The following is a 27,611-nucleotide window of genomic DNA, read 5'->3' as shown; positions in this document are numbered from 1 at the left end:
AAACTGGCTCTGTGTACTAAAGACAATCCACAAGAATTCTATCGATATGCTGCAAGTAAAAGAAAGAATGAATATGAAAGAATAACTCATCTAAATGCATATGGTGTGAGGGTAACAGATGCAGAAGAGATTGTTCAACTGATGACTGCCCATTTTGTTAAAAGCTATCAACCTGGTGAATGCAACATTGAGCTCACTGATACCACTTCACTGGATGAAAAAACTCAGGTGTATGAGGACGAGGAATTAGAGCTGTTGCACAAACTAAATAAGAATTTAGCTGGTGGGATATCAGCATGTGTGCTAAAAGCATGTTGAGCTGAACTGGCTATTCCTTTGTCCAGGCTGCTTAATATGAGTATCAGAACAGGGAAGATTCTGAAAGAATGGAAAGAATGTATGGTAATTCTATTGCGCAACAGTGGTGCAAAGACTGGTGTATCCAACTATCGACTGATTAGTATCTCAAGAGTGGTGCTGAAGATTCTAAAATTGGCTTGCATTTAGAAATGGGTTGGCAGTGAATCTCTACTTTGCAATGAGTAAAATGGGTTTACTAAGGGAAGGTCATGTGTAAGAACTTGTTCATCATTTTATAATGTTACCACTAAGAGTTAGACAAGGGAAATGGATACACCACGATACTTTTGGATTTTGCTAAGGCTTTTGACAGAATACAACGTTGAATCCCATGAATTCTTCATAAATTGGAGAATATATGGGATTGGATTTTTAAACTATGAGCATGGATAAGAGGATGACTGACTGACAGATATCCAAAAGTAGTATATGGGGGGAAGGTGCAGGATTCAAATTAACCAGTTTTGTGCCTCATGGATTAGTCTTTGGTCCATTGTTATTCAATCTGTACATTAATGACATTGGAAGGATTTGACATGTGACATACAAATATTTGCTGAATTTTTTTTATTCGTGTGAGGTTCCTGCCATTCCTCGACTGCCCCCTTAGGACTGGTTGAGCCCTCCTAATGATTGATTAAGTACTATATCCTATGCCTGTAGCTTGTGTGTTCACAGAACTGGTTTGCCTACTTGCAGGATGAAAAACCCCAGATAAACTGTGGACAGTGATAGTGAAAGACCCTTCTGTTCATACCAAAGACCAGCTAACTTGGCTATGGCTGAGAAGGATCCTTAAGCTCCTGATGTTGTTGAAGGGAATCGAACCTAGGACACTCCTTCCCTAGGCATATGGTTGCGAAGTGCATAGCCACTAAGCTAACCACACGGACTATTTGCTGATGATGAAAAGATAGGTAGGCTAATCGGGAGGGCTGTTGATATGCAGTACTTGCAGAATGATTTGAATAGGCTGAATTTGTATCATAGGAAAATGGTTGTTATTTAAATATTAATAAATGTAAAGTCATGCACTTTGGTGTGATTAGATATCCAGTGTCATATTATATTGGTGTGATTATGCTAGAAGAAACTAATGAGGCTAAGGATCTTGGAGTGTTAGTAGATTGGAAGTTGAAGTTCAGGTGCCATGTAGTAAAGATTGCAAATGCAACTCAAAGGATAATTGCAATGTTGAAACAAATGTTCACGTGTAAAGATAAGGATGTCATTTTTCCTCTTTACAAGGCCTTGATAAGACCTCACTTAGACTATAATAAATTTAGTTTAATCCTTTATCCAAGTGTGAGCAAACAAAGTTTGCGCCTGAAAGTATCTTCAGGACTAGGGCAAGGTGATACAACACCAGGGCAACTCGTTGCAAAGGTGTAGCAAGCTACCAACACTCCTGTCTCAGTATCTCCTTTAATGCAAAACACATCTCCTTGCGGATATGTCTCATGTTATGCATTAAGGGAAGGGCCACTACCCAGACTAGTTTCGACCTTTATTGAGGTCTCTTCAGTGGGAGCCAGGCCCAAGCTGAGATACTAGGCAGAAGCATTCGTAGGTCATCTCTACCTATAGGAGTTGCCAAATGGTGTGCCACCCTTTTTTAATAAATTACTCTGGATTTAGAGAAAGATGTTGAAAGTTTATTTTTCACTTGGTTAGAGTATAATAAATTTAGTTTAATCCTTTATCCAAGTGTGAGCAAACAAAGTTTGCGCCTGAAAGTATCTTCAGGACTAGGGCAAGGTGATACAACACCAGGGCAACTCGTTGCAAAGGTGTAGCAAGCTACCAACACTCCTGTCTCAGTATCTCCTTTAATGCAAAACACATCTCTTTGCGGATATGTCTCATGTTATGCATTAAGGGAAGGGCCACTACCCAGACTAGTTTCGACCTTTATTGAGGTAGAATGGGAGTTCATGTCTCTCATCATTGGCCTTTGGAGAATAAAGCATGCTGAGGATCAGCAGACAGTAAAAGAGGAGTATGATATAAGATAGAGTAGGATAGTAGGAGGTAAAAAGAGGCCTCAGTCAACCTGTTTAGCCTTAATGGCTAATTGGTCTGTAACATATAACTCAATTTATCTGTTCAGAAAAAAGGTTAAAGATAGACTTTTGTCTATAGTTCACATATTATTTTATCTAAAGTAATGATTTACTCCAGTGTTAATGGAGGTTCTTTTTATGTTACTAGATATAATATCCTTATTTTTATTCCAGGTAATTTTTTTTTTTTTTTTTTTTTTTTTTTTTTAAGACAAGATGTAAATAATAGTACTTATTTAAATATTTAATTTAAATCTAAAATAACAGGACTTAAGGTCCGGTAAGTAGGAGTGAATAGGAACTTTTTGAGGAACTTGTATACCTGGTACCACTGGGACTTAGAATGGGGAAGAGACTGGCCCGGGAGATGCCGCTCACGAGGAGCTGCACCGCCTCGCAGTAAGCCTTCGCCGCCCGGGTTCTCAGCTCTCCCCCCCTTGTTTGGAGTAAAGAAACCGTGCCAGCGAAAGCTTTGTGGCTAGGGGAGACAGAGTGGTTAATCTTTTTCCTGGGGTGGGGGGGTGGTGGTGGGTTTTTTTGGGTTCTAAAGAGATATACAGGGCCTGATGCGTCCCTGTATAAGAAAGCATATTGTCGGTGGTTTGCAGTATTGATTCACAAATTTAAAGTCTCCTAGTAAGTGCCTTTCTTGTGCAAGAAATTTGGGTAAGTAGAAAAAGAAACCTTTTCTTATTCTTGCATACATTAAATTTGCGTCTCGTACCTGGGATTTTTTCCGTACTTTCCAGATGTGATATTTTAGTACATTGATTAGGAAGATAGTGAACTTTTGGGTTTTTTGGACTGTGGCGGGAATTGTAGTCGTACGACCTCTTCTACTGTCAGCATGGGGATTCCCAATGCTATGCTGAGTCTCCGCCAGATGCGTTGGGCTGGTGGGCAAAAATAAAAGAAGTGGTCCACCGTTTCCACGTCCCGGCAGACATCGCAGAATGGGTCGCACGGGTTAGGTACATGCCGGGATTTCACCAGTTTCACCGGGAGCCGCCCGTAGGCTATTCTCCAGGCTAGATCCCGATGAAAAGGCTGTCCCCAGCTATTTTTGATGTTTCTGAAGAGAATTTAATTTTTTGTATCACGCCTGGAAAGTTGGAAGAAATCCCAGTATACTGCTTTGGGTTTGTGAGTGAGGATTGCTATTCCTCTGTCTCTGAGTGTTGTGATCGATTTCCCTACTGTACGGTACCACTTGGGCACCCCCCTTGCGCGGGGTCCAGCATAGTCCGTGATCCCAAAGAGGGGGAGGAAAAGTCCTATAAAATATCTAATTAGTAGGCCAGAAATGTGGTTGGAGTTTAAGGCCTTCCGTACGGTTTTGAACGTGTTTGCTTGTAGCAAGCTTCTGTGATCGGGCAGAGCATAACCCCCTTCTTCCTGTTTGAGTTGTAGGTATTCTTTCTTTACTTCGCGTTTTCTCCCATTCCAGAAGAAATCCAGGAGTTCTTTGGTTAATTTATTTTCTTGTGCCAGTGTGATGCCTGTGATATTGACAGTGTGCATCAGCATTGGGGTGACGATTGTTTTTATTACTGTCGCTCTGCCATAAAAGGAGAAGAAGGTTGGTTTGAACAGCCTTATCCTTTCCCTGCTTGTCTCCTGCAATTTTTGGATTGGTAGTGCTAGGGTGTCTGAAAAGGGCACGCCTAGTATAGTTAGAGGCTGTGTCTGTAGCGTTAAACCGTAGGGAAGTCCAGTGCTATGGAAATTTCCGAAACTTTTGATTTTGGTTTTTTGTGCGTTAACGCGAAGACCACTGACTATGCTGAATTTTTGCAGCGTGTGCAGATAGATATAGATGGACTCAGAGTCTCTGAGTGTAGCCACTACATCGTCTGCATATGCCACTATTTTGCATTGTCTGGAGCCTTGGGGCAGTGGAATACCGTTAATTGCGGGGGTGTTATCAATTCTTTTGATTAGGGGTTCTAATACTAGGGAGAAGAGGAGGGGGCTTAGCGGGCAGCCTTGCCTAACCCCTCTATTTATGCGGATTGGTTCTGTTAGAAACCCATTAATAGATAGTTGGGTCGTGGCTTCCGCATACATGTTTTTAATTGTACGCCGAAGTCTCGAGCCCACGCCTGTTTTTTGTAGGATGTTCTGCAAGTACCTGTGGTTGACGCTGTCAAACGCTTTCTCCAGGTCGGTGGAGAGAAGTGCCAGAGGATATTTTTTCTCTTTGGCCAGTTTGATCAAGTCTCTTAACAAAAAGAGATTGAATTCCATAGATCTACCAGGGATCCCGTAGACCTGTGAGCTTGTTATTATTTTTTCGATACCGCCCTTAAGGCGCGTACAGATAATTTTTGCAAAAATCTTGTAGTCTACGTTGGTTAGGGAGATTGGACGCCAGTTGTTCGACAAAGTCCGATCTCGGTCTTTCTTGGGGATAAAGATGGTGTGGCTCTTAACGAATTCCTCGGGGATGTTTCCCGAAGTGAGGAATTCGTTAAAGATGTTTATTAACGCTGCCAATGCAAATTCCCAGATAGATCTATAGAATTCTATCCCCAGTCCGTCTGGCCCTGGGGTCTTCTTTGTTTTCATCATTCTGCACGTGGCCTTTAATTCGGCTGCAGTTATCGGCCTGTCCTACAGGGCACTAAGATGATCGGGAAAACGTGTTGCGTCCCACTCACTGAAGTCATCCGTGCCCTGCCGGTCAGAGAAGATACCGATATACTGCTGATGAAAGTGACGGAGTATTTCGTGGGTTGAGCGTAAAATCTGGCCCTTCTCCTCGATCTGGTGAATCGTTTTCTCATCATTAGCCGCCACCCGTTGTTGGTTGTAGAATGCGGCGGAAGGTGTTTCCAAATGTCTGAGATAGAGTCTCGTTCGAAAGTCGAGGTCCTCGACTCTACTCTGCCGCTCTTGCAGCAGTTCTATTTCTACTTGTCTGATGAGATCTCCGCAGGGAACTCCGCTCCGTTCGTTTGTCCGGTACCAGCCGAGTTCCCTGTAGAGATCCCTCAGCCGTTTGCGTTTTTGGTAGGCCCTTTCGCGTCCACATTTTTGGAACAGTTCCCTAGCCTGCCTCTTGAAGGTCAGCCAGTTTTCCCAGTCCCAGTTGGTGTTTGTCCATCTGTCACAGAGGTTCTGTAGCTGGTCGCTGAAAAGACTGGGGAAGGTGGGAGGGAGCCTCCAAGGACCTCTGGCTGTTTCCATCACCTCTGGGAGCGTGATTTTTAGAATGACCATCTTGTGGTCGGTTGTCAAGTTATGCACTGCGGTGTGACGTATCCTCTGAACATATTGTTCCAGGTTTTGGGACACGTACAGCCTGTCTAGTCTTGTCGATATCTGGCCGCGGCCCCACATAGTTTCTACTTTGGCGGGGTTATTCCGCCTCCAGATATCGACGAGGTCAAAATTTATACAGCATCGATTTAAAGCGGCAATGCCGCCAGTTCCGTTGTTTGCGTTCCCGCCTACTTTGTCTAGACGTGTGTCTTCCACACAGTTCCAGTCTCCTGCAACTATTAGGTGTTCTACTCCCAGGAGATAGTTTTCAAGGGCAGAGAAGAAACCACTTCTGTGGTATGGATTGTTCGGGGCGTAAACTGCAGCAAGTCGGATGGTACGGCCACCGTACTTCCAGTCCACCGTTACTAGGCGTCCTGCGGCGTCTTTTTGGACGTTGAAGAACCCCCCCGCGATTGGGGGGCGAATTAGTATCCCCACCCCTCGCGAGTGAGCGTCCCCGAAGCACCAGTAGCTGGTGACCGGATAGCTTCTTGAGAAGTTCTCCACGTCCCAATGCTTATAGAAATGGGTTTCTTGTATCAGGAGGATATTAATTTTGTGTGTTAACATTAGCCTCCAGACAGCGCTTTGCGCAAAGGGGTTGCGTAGTCCGTTAGTGTTTAAAGTTGCGATTTTAACTTCCATGGTGGTGTTAGAATGAGGGGGGGGCGTTATCTGGTGTTTGTTTTATGAAAGCCGGTTCTGGTTCCTCGTCGGAGCTGGTTGCACTTTGAGCATCCGAGACAATGACGAGCCTGTCTGTAGAGTCCCTGTCTTCGTCAGAGTCCATTTCGTGGACTTGGGGTTGTGCCACTTGATCCATTACTGGGGGTAGGCTCTCTAACATTGTAACGTCATTGTCGAGGGGCTTTTCGCCTATTATTCGACGTTGACCTGTGGTCTCTGTGTACTCTGTTTCATCCTCCGATGACATCATGCTGCTTTGTTTCGCTTTTTTCTTTTCCTGTGATTCCGTTTCTCTTGCGCGCTTTGTTGGGGCGCTGGGTGTGACCTCTTCCTCTTTCCTGCAAGCTTCATGGTTTGCCACATTGATGCTGGTGATGTTCTGTGTGTGGCGACTTGCCTTGGGTATCTTTGGGGTTTTCGTTTCCGTTGCTGCTTCCTTTTCAGCCTGCTGGCCGAGCTCCGGAAAATCGCTCCTTGATATTTTCTCAGGGTTCCCGATGGGCGTTGCCCTAATCGGTGTTATGGTCCCTCCTATTGCTTCTGAGTGTGTCTTGTTCGGACATGTGTCCAATTTGTGGGTCAGAGCCCCACACTTAATACAGGGTTCTGTACAGCTTTCCATTTTATGCTTTGACGATTTGCAATTTCTGCATTGTATTCGAGGGCAATCTGCCCCAAGGTGTTCCTCCGAATTGCATCTAAAGCACCTTTTTTTCACACCTGGGTAGTTCACCATTACCCTCGTTCCCCCCAAAAAAACAAAATTGGGGACTTCTTTTTTCATGTCAATCAGGATTTCAACGTCTCCTGTTTTCCATCCCTTATAGTCGGCGTGCTCAAGTGCTTTAATCTCATGGATTTCCCACCATTGACTGAAGAATTTCTTGACTTCAGGTTCATTCTCTAGGTATTCTAGAGGAAACCTAGTTATTTTTAGCGTTTTGCGTAGGCTTCCTACGAGGAATGGTCTGATTGTTTGTCCACAACAAATAAAACCTTCTAGTAATTTCTTTTTTGTTTGGTCGTTTTTGACCACTACTTGAAATCTATTGTTCCCATATGGTATGAATCCGTATATATTTTCAGCCCCTACTGTCTGGATTAGAGCTCCCGCTAACGTCCGCTGATCTACAGGCTTCGTGAGCTCAATACCGAGCGTCTTAGTTCTTGGCAAAAAATGCGACATAGTTACAGAAATTCCTGACTACAATTGTAGAGAGGGGATGTAAGGGAGGGCAAAGTCGAGGAACGCAGGGCGTTCCTCGCGGCAAACAAAACGAGACCAGAAAATGTGGGCAAAACAACAGATAAGGAGAGAAAAAAAAAAGAAAGGTCTTACCAAAGCTTGGGTTCTACAGAGGAATCTGAGCATGGAGCTCTCTCTTCGGGCCGCAGGAACTGGATCCTCTTTTGGACTGGTAGGCACAGGTTCTTTCTTCTTCGAACTGGAGCTCTCTTTGACGTCTTGGCGGAAAGGTCTCATCAGTGAGTAGCCAGACCTAGTTCTCTTCAGTGGGAGCCAGGCCCAAGCTGAGATACTAGGCAGAAGCATTCGTAGGTCATCTCTACCTATAGGAGTTGCCAAATGGTGTGCCACCCTTTTTTAATAAATTACTCTGGATTTAGAGAAAGATGTTGAAAGTTTATTTTTCACTTGGTTAGAGTGCTCACACTTGGATAAAGGATTAAACTAAATTTATTATACTCTAACCAAGTGAAAAATAAACTTTCAACATCTTTCTCTAAATCCAGAGTAATTTATTAAAAAAGGGTGGCACACCATTTGGCAACTCCTATAGGTAGAGATGACCTACGAATGCTTCTGCCTAGTATCTCGGCTTGGGCCTGGCTCCCACTGAAGAGACCTCAATAAAGGTCGAAACTAGTCTGGGTAGTGGCCCTTCCCTTAATGCATAACATGAGACATATCCGCAAGGAGATGTGTTTTGCATTAAAGGAGATACTGAGACAGGAGTGTTGGTAGCTTGCTACACCTTTGCAACGAGTTGCCCTGGTGTTGTATCACCTTGCCCTAGTCCTGAAGATACTTTCAGGCGCAAACTTTGTTTGCTCACACTTGGATAAAGGATTAAACTAAATTTATTATACTCTAACCAAGTGAAAAATAAACTTTCAAAAACTTTCAACTCACTTAGACTGTTGTGTGCAGGTCTGGTCTCCTGGTTTCTGTTGTGATACTGAGATAGTGGAGAGAGATATCAGAATTGTGGAATACTGATTATTATTATTATTATTATTATTATTATATGGGTATCTCCAATTAGTCACAAGACTCATCATGGGAGACCCAAACTATAAAAACAATATCTATCATACCTCTTCTTGAATTCATTTACAGACGAAGAACTCACAACTGAGTCAGGCAATGCATTCCACTCATTCACCACCCTCCAAGCAAAAAATCTAGTGCTCACACCCTTGTTAACCACACTTTTCCTTTATTTCCAGGGATGACCTCTTATTCTTCCATCACTATCACACAGCTGAAATATTTTACCCTGCATCAATCGTATAAAAATCTTTTATTAATTTAAATGTTTCTATCATATCCCCTCTTCTCTGCCTGTCAACCAACCTCTGCAATCCACAAGCTCTCAATCCATCAATGTAGGGAGCATTTTTTACATCATCCACAACCTCCTCATCTCCAAGGAACCCAAGTGACCAGACCTGAGCACAGTAATCCAAATGGAAGTATTAATGCCTCATAAAGAGCAATAATAACCTCTTTATCTCTGAACGTTAGTGTGTTCTTCAATAAGCAACTAATCCTATGTGCTGTCTTGGACACCTTAGCAATGTGTCCTCTGAATTTCAACTCCCTGTCCAGCAACACACCCAAGTCCCTCATCAATCTCTTGGAGTACCATTCCATTAATGTGGTACACAGATAATTTTTTAATCCCAAAATGCATGACTTGACACTTTTCCACATTGAACTGACAACCATTTCCTTTTGCCCATTTTGCCAGCTTATTTAAATCATCCTGCAAACTCTCAACATCAGCTTGATTTTTTATTGTACTACTCAACTTTGCTTCATCAGCAAACAACTGAATATCTCCCTTCAAGCCATTTCCTATATCATTTATGTACAAATTAAACAATAACAGCACAGAGCCCTGAGGCACACCACTGGTAACCTGCCTCATCCTGAGCTCTGCTCCTCCATACACTACTTTCTGTTATCTCTCCATGAGCCATTCTCTTATAGATATTACAAGTTTAGTATTCATTCCCATTTGTTCTAATTTGTGCAACAGTATTCCATGGGATATCTTGTTAAAAGCCTTAGCAAAATCCAGAAGTATCACTGTGTATCCATTGCACTTGCCCAACTCAGATGTCACTCTATTATAAAAGATTAATAAATTTCTAAATCAGGACTGACTTTTAACAAAACCATGTTGGCCACCTATAGAATATCATATTCTGATCCACCCATTCTTGAATTCTGTCCTTAACCAACTTTTCCAATACTTTTACCACCACTCCCAAGATGGTGATTGGTCTGTAATTAACAACCACAGTCTTAGAGCCACCTTTAATCAAAGGAACCACTTTGCCTTCCTTCCACTCCCTGGGGACCATACCAGAGTTCAAACTTAAGTTAAATAACCAAGTGAGAGGTGTTGACAATTCCTTTGCATATTCACGTAACACCCGAGCTGATATTCTATCTAAACCTACAGCAGTGTTTGCATTTAAATTCTGCAATATACTAAGTACCTCTGATTCATTAACTTCAATTCTCACATCAGTTATTGCTACAGGTACAGAGATATCCTCCCTTGGGTGATAGACTTTTATTATTTTATTACATCTGATTTTATTACATCTGACTTTTATTACATCTGATTTGGTCATCTCGATTATGAAGACAGATTGAAAATTTGTAGAGTTACTGAATTTGTAGAGAATTTGAAATTTCAGTTGATGAAATTTTTCAATTTATGGAGGGTAGGTAAAGGAAAAATGGGCATCCTTGGAAGCTGAGAATGAATGCCACTAAAAAGGGGATGAGGGCTAGATTTTTCTTTCTAATAGGGTGGTGTGTGATTGGAATGGATTGCAATTGGATGTTGTGAGTGAAAGAAGTGTGAATGAATTCAAGAATAAGTATGATATCTGGTGTATGTAGTATGTGGCCTCTCTAAATGAGTCCCTGACTCCCTGGAGGTCTCTGTTAATAATAATAATATGGATGACATTATGAAGGAAAGTGGTATTAAATCTGATGTCAAAACTGAAGATGTTAATCTCAGCTCTTTACGCTATATAAATGATGTTATACGTCTAAATAAATTCAGTATAAGTACTAATTTGAATACTGTTGTAATCAATTTGGTATGAAAATCAGCGATAAAAAGACAATGAAAATAACCAGAACCACTGAAATTATCAACTGTAGTCTGAATGGAGAACCTGTAGAACAAGTAAAACTTATCAGCTACTAAGGCACATTACAAAGTGAAGATGGCAAATTAAATATGGAAATAGACAACAGAATTGGCCAAGGTGGTATGGCAGAAAGTCAACTGAATAAATTTACATAGAATAAAAGAGAAATTAGTCAAAATACTAAATTAGTTGTATACAAAACATTATTCAAATTTTTTATACTTTGCTATACATTGTTCAAACCAGTTTTAATTTATGGAGCTGTGAGTGGGTTAAAAATAAAACACTTGACCAAAGAGTGGAAATTACAGATATGAGAGTTCTGAGAAAGATTAGGGGAGTGAACAGAATGCATTAATGACAATAACATACTAAAAATGGTATTGATATTGATGCCAATAGTAGAGCTAATCTCAGGTGGTACTGTCACTTAAACAGAATGGAACAGGAAAGATTTACAAAACAAGTGTTCTTTGCAAGATTGGCAGGAAAAAGGTTCAGAATAAAACCAAGATTTAGGTGGATTGATACAGTAAATAAGTACCTTAGACAACAGAAATATAAGATCTGATAATATTTGATTCTTGACAGATAAGAGATAAATTGTTGATAGTGAGTTAGTAATGATGTAACATTTTATGTAGCACTATAATAATATCCTGTACACCCCAAGGGTACACCTTTATGGAGTCTCATCAGTAGGTCAAGAATTTGATGATGATGATAATGATAACATATCCTATTATAATAATAGTCTTTGATCTTTTATTTTTTACAGGATATATTATTGAAAGGCGGGAAGCCAGCTGTCCCACATGGATAAGGGCTAATGATTATATGTCACCTGACTGTGATTTCACTGTTCTTAACCTTATTGAAGGAAATGAATATGAGTTCCGTGTAATTGCTGTTAATGCTGCAGGAAAAAGTGATCCAAGTATGTGCACTATGCCTGTTAAAGTCAGAGAAGTTATTGGTAAGTTCATTCATGACAATTTAATATATGCTTATTATTATAGTGTTTTAGAATGCAATAAGAATAAATTTGTGGTAAATACCTATATACTGTGCATATTTATTTATTTACTTATATGTTCTCTGCCATTAAACTTTCCAAGCAGTTATGCTCTTGTTTAATCCAAAGTTGCCTTGTGAAGTATCTTCACAACTAGGCAACTTGTATATAGAGGCTATGACTTCACATTAATTTCCTTAATATCCCAAAACACAAAGCACACTTCCTTTCAGATGTGCATAATGCTGTGGGAGGGCCACTGTCAAAAACCAATTTTTTACCTTTATGAAAGTCTCATCAGTGGGTACCAAGAAATACATTCTCTGTCATGTCTTATGTATTAGGTATGCTGCCTGTTGCAGTTAACTTGTTTTTATTTTTATTTATTTATTTATTTTTACTAAAATTAGTTTTAAAAAACGTTTATTTTGCTAAGTAGTGCAGTTAACTGGTTATGGCTGGGGATCTGAAGACTACAGATAGATCCAGCATATTCCCATTAATATATAGGTGACTTTTTCACCGGAGGGTTTGTGTAAAGAAGGCTCCCGTTTCAGATAAGTTGGAATAATTAATTGTAAATAAGTGTGTTTATTATTATTATTATTATTATTATTATTATTATTCGTGACACCTCCAAGGAGTCCGAAGACTCATCGCAGGAGGACACCTACTGTACAACTCTCCTTCTCCACTACTACCTAACTTCTACTACAAATCAACTATATCAGTGCCATCTACCGCCCACCACCACCACAACAAGTATTTTTTGTGTGTAAATTGCGTGTATTCTGAGGGGCCAATTTGTCTGTATGTGGGAAGAAAACCCTGAGTTTCCGGGAGAAAAAACCCTGCTACCTCCGTATGAGATCGACTAACTCGCCTTCAATTGAAAAAGTCCATATAAAGATTCCTCTCATTACGACGAGAATCGAACTCAGGCCTTTTCCAATCGAAGGGCGCAATGTACCATTGTTCTTCCAATTATGCTACGGAGGTGCTTTATAAATAATAGTTGCTATAAAACTTGTATGCTTGCAGTATTTCTAAGGTCTGGGATCATTTCTTTCCAAAATCATTAAACTTAGAGTGGAGTACAGTAACTGGCGAAGAAAAGATGGCATGGTTTTATCTTTACAGGAGTTTAATTTTAATTTTACTCATTTTCTGAAATGTGAAGTGTGATATATGTATTCATTCGATTACGCAGATAAATTATGGATATTTAAGGTGGATACAAGTAGGGTGTGCATGAAGTGTGATCTGAATAAGTACTTGATGAGCAGTAGTGTATTAGTAATTGAACGTGTCAGTAGTGAGAATGCCATGAGAAAGATGAGTACTCATCTGATAGTGAAGGGGAACAGTGTAAAAGAACAGGAAAAATTTGGCAAAAAAAAAGTTTTGAAAAAGCAAACAAGCAATCTGATGAATTTAAATTGATGGTAAGAATCTAACAGATAAGCTTAGGTGTTGATGGTTATTCATGACTTATTTTAAACGATATTAACAACACCACACACTTTTATCACAAAGATGTTTTATTAACATTTATATTTTGCTGATTTTCAACTCAGCATCATCAGAGCACAATATAATTGCAAAAGACAAAAGATCTAAAGTCCTATTTTTGGCGCCCTCTAACGAGAGAAAAAAAAAAATGCAGGAGTTTATCTTAGGATAACCGTCTCCCAAATTTTTGGCAAATTAATGCAACCATATTTGTTAAGGTTGGGAGAATTCTTCAAAGCCATTGCTGACTCAAAAAATAATCTTTCAGATCTATAACGACTCCTAAATTGCACATTCGTTTTCCTCCATCTAATCCTGTGTGAAGGAGTGTCCAAGGCATGGTCTGCCAGTCCTGACTTGCCATAGTAATAGCAGAGAATGTATCTTTCATATTCTTCCAGGCGGATGTTCACTGATCTTCCTGTTTGCCCAAAATAGGCCAAGTCTCAGTCACAAGGAACTTCATACTCCTGGGTATGCTAAAGGGTGAAGTTTATATTTAGGCGAGCGGATCAGAGTTGCCAGCTTGACATGAGGTTTGAAAGTGGTGCGAAGGCCATGTTTCAACAATACTTTGGCTATCTTTTCCAATGTACCTCTGATATAGGGAATAGAAATGGTCATGTATTCTTGTGTATTAAGGGAGGGCAGAGTAATGGGTTTATATAGTATTTTATCTATTTTGTAGGGATTGTAGCCATTGGCTAAGAACGTATGGCACAGATATTGGAGTTCTGTGGTCAGAGCTGTATCATTAGAACAATGGCTCTGCTCTGTGTGTAAGTGTTTTTAAAATGCCATACTGTTGGACTGGATGATGATATGATTGTTTATGTAGGTATCTTCCTGTGTGTGTGTAGGCTTTCTGTAAATAGAAAAAGATAGTGATCCATTTGAAAGGTGGGTGGGTGTGTCAAGAAATGGTAAACAGTTATTTGATTCTTTTTCTACTGTGAAGTGGATTTTGGGGGTATTGGCTGTTTAGGTAGGTGACAAAGCATTCAAAGTGTCTTGTCCGTGGGGCCAGATGACAAACACATCATCTACATAGCATAACCACACTTGTGGCTTGTATGTAGCTGTGGTAAGTACTTTGTTTTCGAAGTGTTCCATGTAAAAATTTGCTAAGAGTGGAGAGGGGGGGGGGGGGAACCCATAGCAGTACCATTAATCTGTTTGTAGAATTTTCCTCCCCATGTAAAGTAATCTGCATTCACGGTAAATTGAAATAATTCAAAAAAGCCAGGGAGAAATTTAGACTTGATTAAATCAAGAGTGTCTATAAGTGGTACATTGGTAAATAAGGAGGTGACATCGAAACTAACCATTATATCTGAATCTTTTAGGATTAGATTTTTAACCAGTGTTTTGAAATGGACTGAATTTTTTACAAACGTAGAGGAGTTGCCAGTAAAGGGGGGGCAAGCAACTTGGCTAAATGCCGGGCCAGTTTATATGTGGGACTATGCTATATTAATATCCCCCTATGCCTCATAGTCTATGCTATCGACTATGGGGCGTAGGGGGATATTAATTTTGTGGATTTTTGGTAATCCATAAATATGGGATGGTTTAACATGAATTGGTTTTATTTTCCTGATGATTTCTTTGGGCCATGATGACACTTTTTTCAGTAATTTTCGGACTTTTTTCTTTTGAGACATCGAGTCTCGATGTATGATTTGATACATGGAGCTGTCACATAGGAGCTCTTGAATTTTATTGTTATACTCTTCTTGATTCATGATAACTATTGCATTTCCTTTATTGGCTTTTGTAATAATAATATTTTTATTATTATATAACTTTTTTAGGGCAGTTATTTGCTTACGTGGCATATTGCTTTTTGGAGGCTTAGCCTTGTTTAGAATACTTGCTATATCTGGTCGCAAATTATTGGCCATTACTGACAGAAGATCGTGGATACCCTGTTCTACTTTCATCATGATTTCTAGTTTAGGAATTTGTTTGGGCGTGACAGCAAAGTTATGTCCTAGACTGAGAGCGTTCTTGGCTTCTTGAATGAGTATTTCCGACGATAGGTTTATGACCACGTGGTCTCGGCAAAGTTGCAGTCAGGACTTCGTATATTGGCATTGCTGTGGGAGTTCATATTTCTTTGGGTGTTTTCTTTTCACTTTTGTGAATTCTTTTTTGGCTGCAACTTCGGAGATGTGCTGTAGGACTGTCCACATTTCAGGATTTAACATGTTGGAACACTTTGAAAATAAAGTACTTACCACAGCTACATACAAGCAACAAGTGCGGACAAGACACTTTGGATGCTTTTATCACCTACCTAAACAGCCAACACCCCCAAAATCCACTTCACAGTAGAAAAAGAATCAAATAACTGTTTACCATTTCTTGACACACCCACCCACCTTTCAAATGGATCACTATCTTTTTTCTATTTACAGAAAGCCTACACACACACACACAGGAAGATACCTACATAAACAATCACATCATCATCCAGTCCAACAGTATGGCATTTTAAAAACACTTACACACAGAGCCAGAGCCATTTGTTCTAATGATACAGCTCTGACCACAGAACTCCAATATCTGCACCATACGTTCTTAGCCAATGGCTACAATCCCTACAAAATAGATAAAATACTATATAAGCCCATTACTCTGCCCTCCCTTAATACACAAGAATACAACATGACCATTTCTATTCCCTATATCAGAGGTACATTGGAAAAGATAGCCAAAGTATTGTTGAAACATGGCCTTCGCACCACTTTCAAACCTCATGTCAAGCTGGCAACTCTGATCCGCTCGCCTAAATATAAACTTCACCCTTTAGCACACCCAGGAGTATGAAGTTCCTTGTGAGTGTGACTTGGCCTATTTTGGGCAAACAGAAAGATCAGTGAACATCTGCCTGGAAGAACATGAAAGATACATTCGCTACTATTACTATGGCAAGTCAGGACTGGCAGACCACGCTTTGGACACTCCTTCACACAGGATTCGATGGAGGAAAATGAATGTGCTATATAGATCTGAAAGATTATTTTTTGAGTCAGCAATGGCTTTGAAGAATTCTCCCAACCTTAACAAATATGGTTGCATTAATTTGCCAAAAATTTGGGAGACGGTTATCCTAAGAAAAACTTCTGCATAGTTTTTTTTTTTTTTTTTCCCTCGTTAGAGAGCACCAAAAATAGGACTTTAGATCTTTTGTCTTTTGATTATATTGTTTCACTTACTAACTGTCTCGTGTACAAGTGTGTTGTGCTCTGATGATGCTGAGTTGAAAATCAGTAAAATATAAGTGTTAATAAAACATATTTGTGATAAAACTGTGTGGTGTTGTTAATACCATGAAAAATAAGTCATGATGGTAAGAATGATGAAAGCGATACAAATGTAGGGGAAGTTGAAAAACAGAGTGCCTTTTAAGGTAAGAGGGTGAGTGGAAATTTGCGTCGAACAAGCATGTATGGCTGGCAATAAAATTCGGAGAGTGAATATGTGATGCAAGATTTGAAAGCTCAGGGTGCAGAGTGAAATTAAAAGAATTCCAGATATGTATGGAAGAGAGAAGTTGATGAAAGTGAATTATATCAGTATAAAAGAGGTAATAAAAGACCCACGAGTGGTGTTGTATGGGATTCGATTATTACAGGTATGGTAAATGAGAAGATGCACAAGGCATGCTTTCCAGGAGGTAAAATGAATAGAGTGACTGAGACATTGGATATGAGGAGTAAGCGAACAAATGAATTGGTAATGGTAATAGAGACAAATGACAACTGGGAACAAGGACCACATAAGATTGGATATCAGAAGGTTGTGGATAAGTATAAAAGATAACAGTGTGATAAGAAAGGTAATCTAGTGTTGCCCAGGTATGGCAATGATGAAATAAGGTGGAGAGTGAACATTGTGAATGATATATTAGTGGAAATGTGTCAGGAGAAAGGAGTGCAGTTTGTTAATGTGTGGAATGAATTTCAAGGACCAGTTGAGCTGATTAAGAGTGATGGACTGCATTTGAATGATTTTGATGTGAGTCATTTGGTTAAGACTGCTGCTGGAAGGTAGAGAAATGAGTGCAGAGAATGAATCTGATCAAGTAAGAAACAATGTGAAAGAGCAGAAGAGTAAGGAAGGAGAGATTGAAGTGGTGGTTAGGAATGAAGGAGGGGGAGGGGGTAGTATGAGAATAAAGAAAGAGAGAACAAGTACAAGGTAGCATGAGTATAAAGAAAGAGAGAACAAGTAAGCAAGAAAAACAGGGTGGAGAGGGGAACACAGCGTGAGAAAGGTTGATGCTCCAAGAGGATGTGCATGCATGTTTAGACAAAATGGGATGGGCATGACCTGGGATGTTGGATTTGAAGAAGATTCTAAGATGAATAAGAAGAAAAAGAAATGGCTTGAGTTAGGTATGGAGAAGTCACATCTAATAAGTGGTATCAGTGAAATTTGTTATAGATCCAGGAATGGGCTGTTATGTTTGTATACTAATGGTAGAAGTGTAAGAAACAAGGCAAATAAAATGATTGCATTAATTCAGTTTATTCACCCAAAAATTGTTGGAATAAGTGAGACATGGTTAGATGAGGATGGCATCCTGACAGGAATAGAAATGGAAGAATATGATGAGTTTCATGAAGATAAAAAGGATAAAAAGGGAGGTGGAGTGCCATTAACACTCCATACAAGGCAGAGATGCAAGAAGGAAATAGTGGCAGTGGTTTTGAAACAGCATGGTGTGAAATAGAGGAGAATATAATGATATACTTAGGCTGATGTTGTTATAGACCTCATAATGTGGATGGTAGTGACAATGAAATGTATAATCAAATTAGCTAAGTAAATAAGAAAAGTGTGATCATTATGGACAATTTTAATTATGGCAATATAGACTGGAATGACAAAATAGCAACTGGAAGGAAAGAAAATGAATTTCTTTAGTTTTGAGGGACAATTACCTCAGGCAGAGGGCACAAAGATTGAGGGTCTTGGATTTGATTATTTTATTAGAGGATGTTATTATAGATAAGGTTTCAAATCAGTTGGTGAGAGTGATGATCAAGTGATTACCCAGGTGGTTGCCAGCAATGTGAGGTGTAAGAAATGGTAGAAGTGTAAGAAACAAGGCAAATCTGCAATTCCATGAGGAATTACAGAGAACAGGCAAGGAGGGTGACTTGGTTGGTAAGGGTAGCAAAAGTGAAGTATAAGCAGCAGAAGTAAGCTAATGAAACGAAAACAATTGGTGATATTAATATATCACCACTTGTTTGAAAGAATGTGTAAGGGTGTTGGCATCTGTCTTGACATATTTGCTTAAAGAAGTGTAAGGAAGGCAAGATTGTGCAGCTTCATAAGAGCGGCAATAAAACTCAACCATCAAATTGTAGGCCTATATGTGTGTCAGTTGTTGTGAGATGGATACACAGTAGAATATTTAGATTTCATAAAGGATTTTCATAGATTACTGAATGATAAATTGATAATCAAACTGGAGCAGATGGGATTGGATATTAGCCTCTCTGAGGAAAGGGTATATATAGAACTACAAGGTTGATGATAATGAGAAGCAGGTGTAGCATGGATTGAGGTTGGCTGGAAGGAAGATCAATGCTTCTTGGGTGATATTCGATGTCTAAATATATTCCAGTAGTCAGAAGGTTAAATAAGAGTAGGTGTGAAATGAAGAGATTAAGCATGTGATACAGAGGAAAAAGGCACAATGGAGGCTACATAATAGGAGTGATAATAATCAATTCCATGAGGAATTACAGAGAACAGGCAAGGAGGGTGACTTGGTTGGTAAGGGTAGCAAAAGTGAGGTATAAGCAGCAATAAGCTAATGAAGCCAAAATGTATTCCAGGGAGTTCTTTTGATATGTAGCCAGCAAAAAAAAAAAATTATGGAACAATGACACTGACTGGAGAAAATGGTATAAGAACAATTGTTGCAGAGGATATAGTTATACTAAATCTTATGCATAGGAAATATTTAATGTGCAGTTCATAAAGGTCTTTCATTCTTTGAATGTGACATCATTTAGAGTTTGAGAACAGTTGATGATGAGGAGGAGAACTGACTGTTTGTGAGGAAGAGATATAGGGGAAATGAACATACATCATAATATATCACCACTTGTTTGAAAGAATGTGTAAGGGAGTTGGCATCTGTCTTGATATATTTGCTTAAAGGAGGATGGCATGATTGTGCAACTTCATAAGAGAGGCAATAGAACTCAAGCATCAAATTGTAGGCCTATACAGTATGTGTGTCACTTGTTATGGGATGGATACACAGTAGTATACTTAGATTTCACAAAGGATTTTGATAGATTACTGCATGATAAGTTGATAATCAAACTGGAGCAGATGGGGTTTTATATTAGACTAGTGCATTGAACTGGAGATTGGCTATGTGATAGGTATCAACGAGTTGTGTATGGGGGAGCAATATCATAGAAGAGGAAAGTCACTAGTGGTGTTTCTCTGAGGTCTGCTTTAGGACCATTGCTGCTTAAATGTATGTTAATGATATTGGGGAAGATTTGGATGGGGATATTCAGTTGTTTTCAGATAATGCAAAGTTGAAGTGAATTATGAAGTGTAGAGCAAATGTTGTGGCCTTACAAGAAAACTTGAATAGATTCTGTGAATGGATACTGCAATGGGGATACCAGTTCAGTGTTGCAAAATGTAAGGTTTCAAAATTTGAGAAACAAATATGGGGTGTAGAATTTATGCTTGGTGGAGATATTATTATTATTATTATCCAAGACTCCATGGAGTCAAAAGACTCATGGTGGAAGGTCGTTTTTAGGAAACGCAAAGTTTATCATACCACTCCTTCAACCCATTGATGGTTCCCGCTTCAACCACTCTCTCAGGCAATGCATTCCAAGGTTTAACCACCCTCCATGCAGAGAAACCACTCCTTACCCTCTTACACACAGCCTTCTTTCATAACTTCCAGGGATGGCCCCTTTTCATTGTTCCTTCCTGCCATTCTACCAAGTGAAAGAACTCTCCAATGTCTACCCTGTAACCGCCTCTCAACAGTTTAAAAGTCTCGATCATATCACCTCTCCTTCTTCTATCCACCAAACTCTGCAGTCCACATTCCCTCAGTCGATCCTCATGACTCATATTGTACAGTCCTGAAACCATCTTTGTTATCTGTACCCTTTCCACAGTCAATTTATCCCCTTCAAATCCTGGGGACCAAATCTGAGAAAAATAGTCTAAGTGTGGTCTGATCAGAGTCTTATACAACGGAATAATAACTCTTTTATCTCTTCAGGTTGGCATCCTTCTCAGTATTGCAGCAATCCTCTGAGTTACCCTCACCACTTTTGCAATATGCTCCCTGAATTTCAGTTTTCCATCAATCATCACCCCCAGATCTCATCTCCCCTACCTCCTCCAGTACAGCTTCTCCAATCGAGTATGCATCCTCCCATCGATGGATACCGAACCTCAAGACTTTACATTTTGCTGCTGAGACCAGAGACCCCCATTCATTTGCCCATCTGTCGGGTTTATTCAAATCCTCTTGCAGGGCTGCCACATCTGTACTATTACTGATAACCCTTCCCAGCTTCACATCATCTGCAAACAACTGAGTGTCCCTTTGCAATCCATTGACAATATCATTAATATAAAGGTTGAACAATACAGGTCCCAGTACTGAGCCCTGTAGAACCCCACTTGTAACCTTCTGCTTCCTTGATATTGCCCCACCATACACAACTCTCTGATATCTATCAGTCAGCCAATCCTGATATATTGTTGGAGGTGGAGGAAATAAGAGATCTTAGGGTGTTGTGGATAAGGATCTAAAATTTAGAGGACACACTGCCAAAATTGTGAGGATAACACAGTGAATTATAGGAATGATGTGGAGCACACTGACTTGTAGAAGTAAGGAGATTCTTGTTCCATTGTATAAGGCTCTGATTAGGTTACACATGGAATACTCTGTACAGATTTGGTCACTAAGACAGAAATGTTGGAGAGGATTCGGAGACAACTGACTAAGGTAGTTTCTGATCTCTGGAATGTTAAATATGAGGAAAGGTTGAGAAGATTCAATTTACAGAGTCTAGTGGAAGGGAGTGATATAATTGTTCATAGGATCAGTGTTGAAGAAGTTTTACACAAAATGGTGGGAGATCAGAGGAGATCAAGAGGTCATTCTTGGAATCTGTATAAAGAGGGTGTCAAGAACAAGGGGGTGAGAAGCAGTTTTTTTGCATGCAGAGTTGTGAATGATTGGAATGCCTTGCCTGAGACTTTGGTGTTTTACAGAGAATTTGAATGTGTTTAATGTACAGTATGATGATTTGTGTATATGAAAAAGGGACCTCCTAGATGAGTCTTTGACTCCATGGGGTCTTAGGATAATAATAACAGCAGTAATAGTAATAATAATTCTCTTCTCTCTACTGTAGTCATCATTTTCCTTTTGGATGATTCCTTCAAACTAGAAAGAAGCTAAAATTAAGAAAGTATACAAAAATGGAAGTAGAGTCATAATTACTAACTATATATTAGTTCTTACTTCTGGTACGACAGATAACATTAGCATTACTTAATACTAATTACTAATATTATACGTATACTATGCATGTATCATGTTCTTCTCTATACTTGTCAAAATTCCTTTCGTTATAGCAGCAATTTTCTGGATTAGTTTTACAACTTTAGTAGCCCATGTATTAACATGGGCTACTAAAGGGCTGTCAATGCACAACATACAGTCCTCTCATAGTTAAGTCACATCTGCCTTCCAGCAGTATAGCCAAATTTCAGATCCTTATCCACTATCACCCCCCAGATCTCTTATTTCCTCCACCTTCAACAATGTTTCCTCACCAAGCATAAATTCAGCATCCCATCTTTGTTTTCCAAATTTTAAAACCTTACATTTTGCAACATTGAACTCACATCCCCATTTCCATGCCCAATCACTCAATTTATTCAAGTCTTCCTGCAAGGTCACAACATCCTCACTACTCTTCATGGTTCGTCCCAACTTTGCATCATCTGTAAACAACTGAATATCTCCATCCAAATCTTCACCTATATTATTAACATACAAGTTAAACAGTAATGGCCCTAAAACAAATCCCTGAGGCACTCCGCTAGTGACTTTCCTTTCTCATCCAACCTTTCGAGGGGTGGAACACATCGTGAGAAAGGTGGATGCTCCAAGAAGATGTGAATGTGTGTTCAGACAAAGATAGAAGAAGATGATCTGGGGTGAAGGAAAAACAGTTGGATTTGAAGAGGGTTCTGGAATGAGTAAGAAGAAAACGAATTGGCTCAAGAAAAAGTATGGAGAAGTCACATCTAATTAAAGGTGTTAGTGATATTTGTTATAGATCCAGGAATGTCATATTATGGATTCATATATTTATATATGAATGTCAGAAGTATAAGTAACAAGGGAAACAAAATGGTTGCATTGATTGATTCATGAGGATGACAGCCTGACAGGAATAGAGATGCAAGAGTATGATATATTTCGTGAAGATGGGAAAGGTAAAAAGAGAAGCGGAGTGATATTGATGATAGAAGAAGAGTTATGTCCATACAAGGTAGAGATGCAAGGGGAAAATAGTGGTAATGGTTTGGAGCAGTATTGTGTGAGGTTAGAGGTGAGTAGAATGAAATACTTTGTTGAATGTTGTTATAGACCTGGTAATGTGAAGGAGAGTAACCAGGAAATTTATAAGCAAATTAGCCAACCAAACGGAAAACAGTTTTTTTTTTTTTTGTTATATAATGAAACCCATAGAGTATTCATATCAAAGCTTACTAACATGTCTGTATTTGCTAGTTTAATGTTTTTTATGAATGATAAATGTACACAAGAAAGGTAAACACAAGAAAGATATTTGATTAACCAGATATTTCGGTCTGAAAATAGCAGACCATCCTCAGTGGTATTACAAGAACAGTTATAAAAAATACAAAGATAGAATATTAACAATAGATCATTTAAAATAGAACAAGCTACGTGATGTTATATCACTAAGTATGAAACGGAATATTTTGAAGTAGAGACATGATTAAAAAAAAAAAAAATTAATGAGTAATCTTGATTAGACTTTCCCAGATTTTTGATATAGATATATAGTCATTACGATTCAGGTTGGGATGATGGAGCGAACGTTAAAACCTATAACGGGATCTATGTAAGAGGCGAGTCCTGGACCAAAGGATGTTGTGGTCAGTTTCAATCCCATGCTGAGCCAATCCAGACTTTTCAGGTTTGCTGTGAAGAATGGAGGATTGATGTTCTTGGATTCTTTTTTCAAGAGAACGTCCAGTCTGTCCAAAATAGGATAGATCACAGTTGCACAGAATTTGATAAACTCCAGGAAGAGATAAAGTTGAGTGTTTGTCTTTAGGAGAAGGAAAATGAGAAGACAATTTGTTAATAGGTGAATAAGTAGCTGTTAAATCATATTTCTTTAAAATTCTTGCGATAGGTTCTGAAATACCAGAAATACAAGGAATTGGCACTCGACGTATTGAAACTTTGTTGTTTTGTGGAGGATTATAAGAATTGAGAAGATGTTGAGTACTTTTTTCAGAAAAGCCATTGAGTTTCATGTGTTGTTGGATAGTAAAAAGTTCTTTCTGTAGATAATCAAAGGTAGAACAATTAGTTTTTGCTCTTCTGATGAGGCATTTTATAATTCCTGTTTTTTGACATGGATGATAGACTGATTCTTTAAGAATATAACAACCTGTGAACGTTGGTTTCCTGTATACTGTAGATGTAAGACTAGTAGCAAGGCTTATACGTTGGTCATACATAATTGGTAATTAGTTTACAAAATTAACAATGCATATAAAGTATATTAATTAAAGGTAACTTTAATGAATAACTTCTATATTTCAGCAACGTCATGTTGCCATCCTCAGGAACATAAAGATATGGTATGTGCACGCAGGCACTAACAAAAGCAAATGAGGAAGAAAGCAAGAAACTAATATTGTTCCTGAAGTCCTAATGGTGCCCTCTGGCGGGCTAATTTGGTTGTCTGGAGGGCACCATTAGGACTTTAGAAACAATATTAGTTTCTTGCTTTCTTCCTCATTTGCTTTTGTTAGTGCCTGCGTGCACATACCATATCTTTATGTTCCTGAAGATGGCAACGTGACGTTGCTGAAATATAGAAGTTATTCATTAAAGTTACCTTTAATTAATATACTTTATATACATTGTTAATTCCGTAAACTAATTACCAGTTATGTAGATGTAAGAATATTTGAAGGTGACCGGATGAGGAGAACATCTAAAAAAGATAACTGGTTGTTTTCTTCTATTTCCATAGTAAACTTTATATGATGATACAAGGAATTGATACTGTTTAAAAAAGAAGGTAAAGAGTTTTTGCTATGTGGCCAAATAGTAAAGATGTCATCTATATATCTTACCCAAAAGGATGGTTGAGGGAAAATAGATGAGAAGAGAACTTTTTCTAAATGTTCTAAATAAAAGTTGGCTAAAGCAGGAGAAAGAGGACTCCCCGTGGCCGTTCCTTCTACTTGGCTGTAAAATTTATTTTGACTTACGAAATATCCAGAATGTATTACGAAATCGAACAGTTTTATAATGTCTTCAGGAAAGATGTCAGCAAGTAATTTGAAAGTTTCCTTGAGAGGTACATTGGTATATAAAGATTCTATATCAAAGCTAACCATAAGATCTGTAGGTTGTAATGAGACATTTTTAAATTTTTCTAAGAAATGTGAAGAGTTCTTTAAAAAAGAATTAGAGTTGCCAATGTAAGATTTCAATAATTTAGCTAAATATTTGACTATACAGTAAGTAGGAGAATCAATACAATCTACTATTGGACGGAGAGGATAGTCAATCTTATGAATCTTTGGAAGACCATAAAATCTAGGAAGTCTTGCAAAATGAGTTTCGACAGGCTGGACGTTCTCTTGAAAAAAGAATCCAAGAACATCAATCCTCCATTCTTCACAACAAACCTGAAAAGTCTGGATTGGCTCAGCATGAGATTGAAACTGACCATAACATCCTTTGGTCCAGGACTCGCCTCTTACATAGATCCCGTTATAGGTTTGAACATTTGTTCAAGGAAAGCGTGGAAGCCTTGCTCCATTGTCCCAACCTGAATCATAATGACTGTATATCTATATCAAAAATCTGGGAAAGTCTAATCAAGATTACTCGTTAATTTTTTTTAATCATATCTCTACTTCAAAATATTCCATTTCATACTTAGTGATATAACATCACACGGCTTGTTCTATTTTACACGATCTATTGTTAATATTCTAGCTTGTATTTTTTATAACTGTTCTTGTAATACCACTGAGGATGGTCTGCTATTTCCAGACCGAAATATCTGGTTAATTAAATATCTTTCTTGTGTTTACGTGCATTTATCATTCAGTCTTATGTCACAAGTATCCTTAAAACAGCTAATGTTTTTTTATTCTTGTATGAAATTCTATGGAACTTTTTATTAAAGAAGCAGAGTGGACAATGATGGGACGGAGAAGGTTAGACAAAATCATCATATTTTATACATAGGACTGCCTATAGAATCCACAATAGGTCTAAGTCAGGGGTTTTCAAACTTTCAGATAGTACAGGCCCCATAAAATATTTCAATGAAGCCCGTGGACCACTACGCTATAGTGGCCTGCAGTATTTAGAATTGTAGGATGCTTTCCAGATTCATAAGGAAAGCTGTGCATTTGACACTTTACATAAAATGCTATAAAATTAAACAAACTCAGCTTTAAGAGCATAGGTAGGAGTCAGGTTCATGATAAGTAAATACAATCAATACTTGAAAAAACATAATTTAATGAAGAAAATATTCATTTTTTTATAATTTTCAGTGGGCAACTTGGCAATGTTTTTCCTTGACCAGCTTGTCGATGTTGGCATCAATTTTGGAAGTCACTATGTGCAGAGTATTTTCGAGATGTTGGTCCGTAATCTGAGTTCTTGTCTTTGGACTTCACATGCTTCATTCTGGAGAACTGCTCACATAAGTATGTGATTCCTAAGAAAGCACACATCATCAAAGCATGCCTGCAAAGATTAGGGAATGCATCCTCAGAAATGTAGTGTTTGTAAAATGTAAGCAAGGGCACGTTGAATAATTTTTCTCACAAAGAAGAGTTGTTTTGGAGTTCAAGCAGCTCCATTTGTACTGAGCCTGGCATTTCGGCAGCACTGACACTGAATGGCATTAAAAATAAATCTAAAGAAAACTTTGGTTATGAAAATCACTAAATCTCTCTTCGAACTCACATCACAACACTGCTAATTTTGTAGCGTATTCATCAAGAAACGAACAGTTGGACTCAGCGAGAAGCTGAAAATGAGTTAAGTCTTTTTTTGCGAGTTGTGCCTCCCAAAGTTTGAGCTTGGCCACAAAAGCTTTGATGTGATCAAACAGAGTGTGCACCAGTTGATCTTTGGATTGTAGCCACGTATTTAGGTCATTCATATGCAATGAGATGTCGCTCACCAAGGCAAAGTCTGTCATCCACTTCAGATCATTGAATTCCACAATCGGCTTCCCCTTGGTTTGCATGAACTGCTGTATTTCGCTCCTTAAGTCAAAGACTCTTTTAAGAACCTTCCCTCTGCTCAACCAATGCATATCACTATAATAAACCACATCACCGTGATCTGCTTCGCACTCTTGGGTCAAACACTCTTGAAATTGTGATGATTCAATCCTATTGCCCAAATAATGTTGACAAGAGTTATAATAACTTTCATGACATTCTCAAATCCAATAGTTTTTGGGCACAAATTCTTCTAGTGGATTAAATAGTGGTAATGGACGAAATCTTTTACTTCTAATTCTGGTTCTTTTCGTAGCAGCGCAACAAACCTTTCGTTCTTTCCCACCATAGCAGGGGCACTATCAGTTACCACACCCTCAAGGTCGGTTAAGCTGAGGGCGAAAAACGCTGGAGCATTTTCTTGGCAGCTTCAAGAATATCAGTGCCTTTCGTCGTTCCCTTCATAGGTATGAGTACTAGCAGTTCTTCTGTCACATTGAATTGTTGATCAATGCCACAGACAAAGATAGACAGTTGTGCTGTATCCTTCACATCTGTGCTCTCATCTAAAACAAGTGAATATGACAAGCGAATAATCTTAGGAAGCTTAATGCAACCCCATTTATTTAGATTTGGTTGATTTCTGAGATCTGCTGCAGATTCTAAAAATCAAAAAAGAGAGACTATTTTTAGAATCTGCAACTGCTCTCAGAAATCAA

The 27,611-nt window shown here is 38.8% G+C and overlaps 1 protein-coding gene across 1 annotated transcript in view; it reads left to right on the top strand.

Moving 5' to 3' along the window:
• Positions 1–27,611, top strand: part of LOC150096673 (twitchin-like) — a 2,440,784-nt gene that overhangs the window by 1,784,447 nt on the left and 628,726 nt on the right. Inside the window, exon 98 of the mRNA XM_090408679.1 lies at positions 11,578–11,775. Coding sequence (XP_090264805.1) covers positions 11,578–11,775 — 198 coding nt within the window. The remainder of the gene's footprint in view (positions 1–11,577; positions 11,776–27,611) is intronic.

Source organism: Typopeltis vanoorti, chromosome 18, assembly GCF_054136105.1.
Source record: "Typopeltis vanoorti isolate ZY-2024b chromosome 18, IOZ_Tvanoo_1.0, whole genome shotgun sequence".
Classification (NCBI taxonomy): Eukaryota; Metazoa; Arthropoda; class Arachnida; order Uropygi; family Thelyphonidae; genus Typopeltis; species Typopeltis vanoorti.
This window is presented reverse-complemented; position numbering and strand designations above follow the sequence as displayed.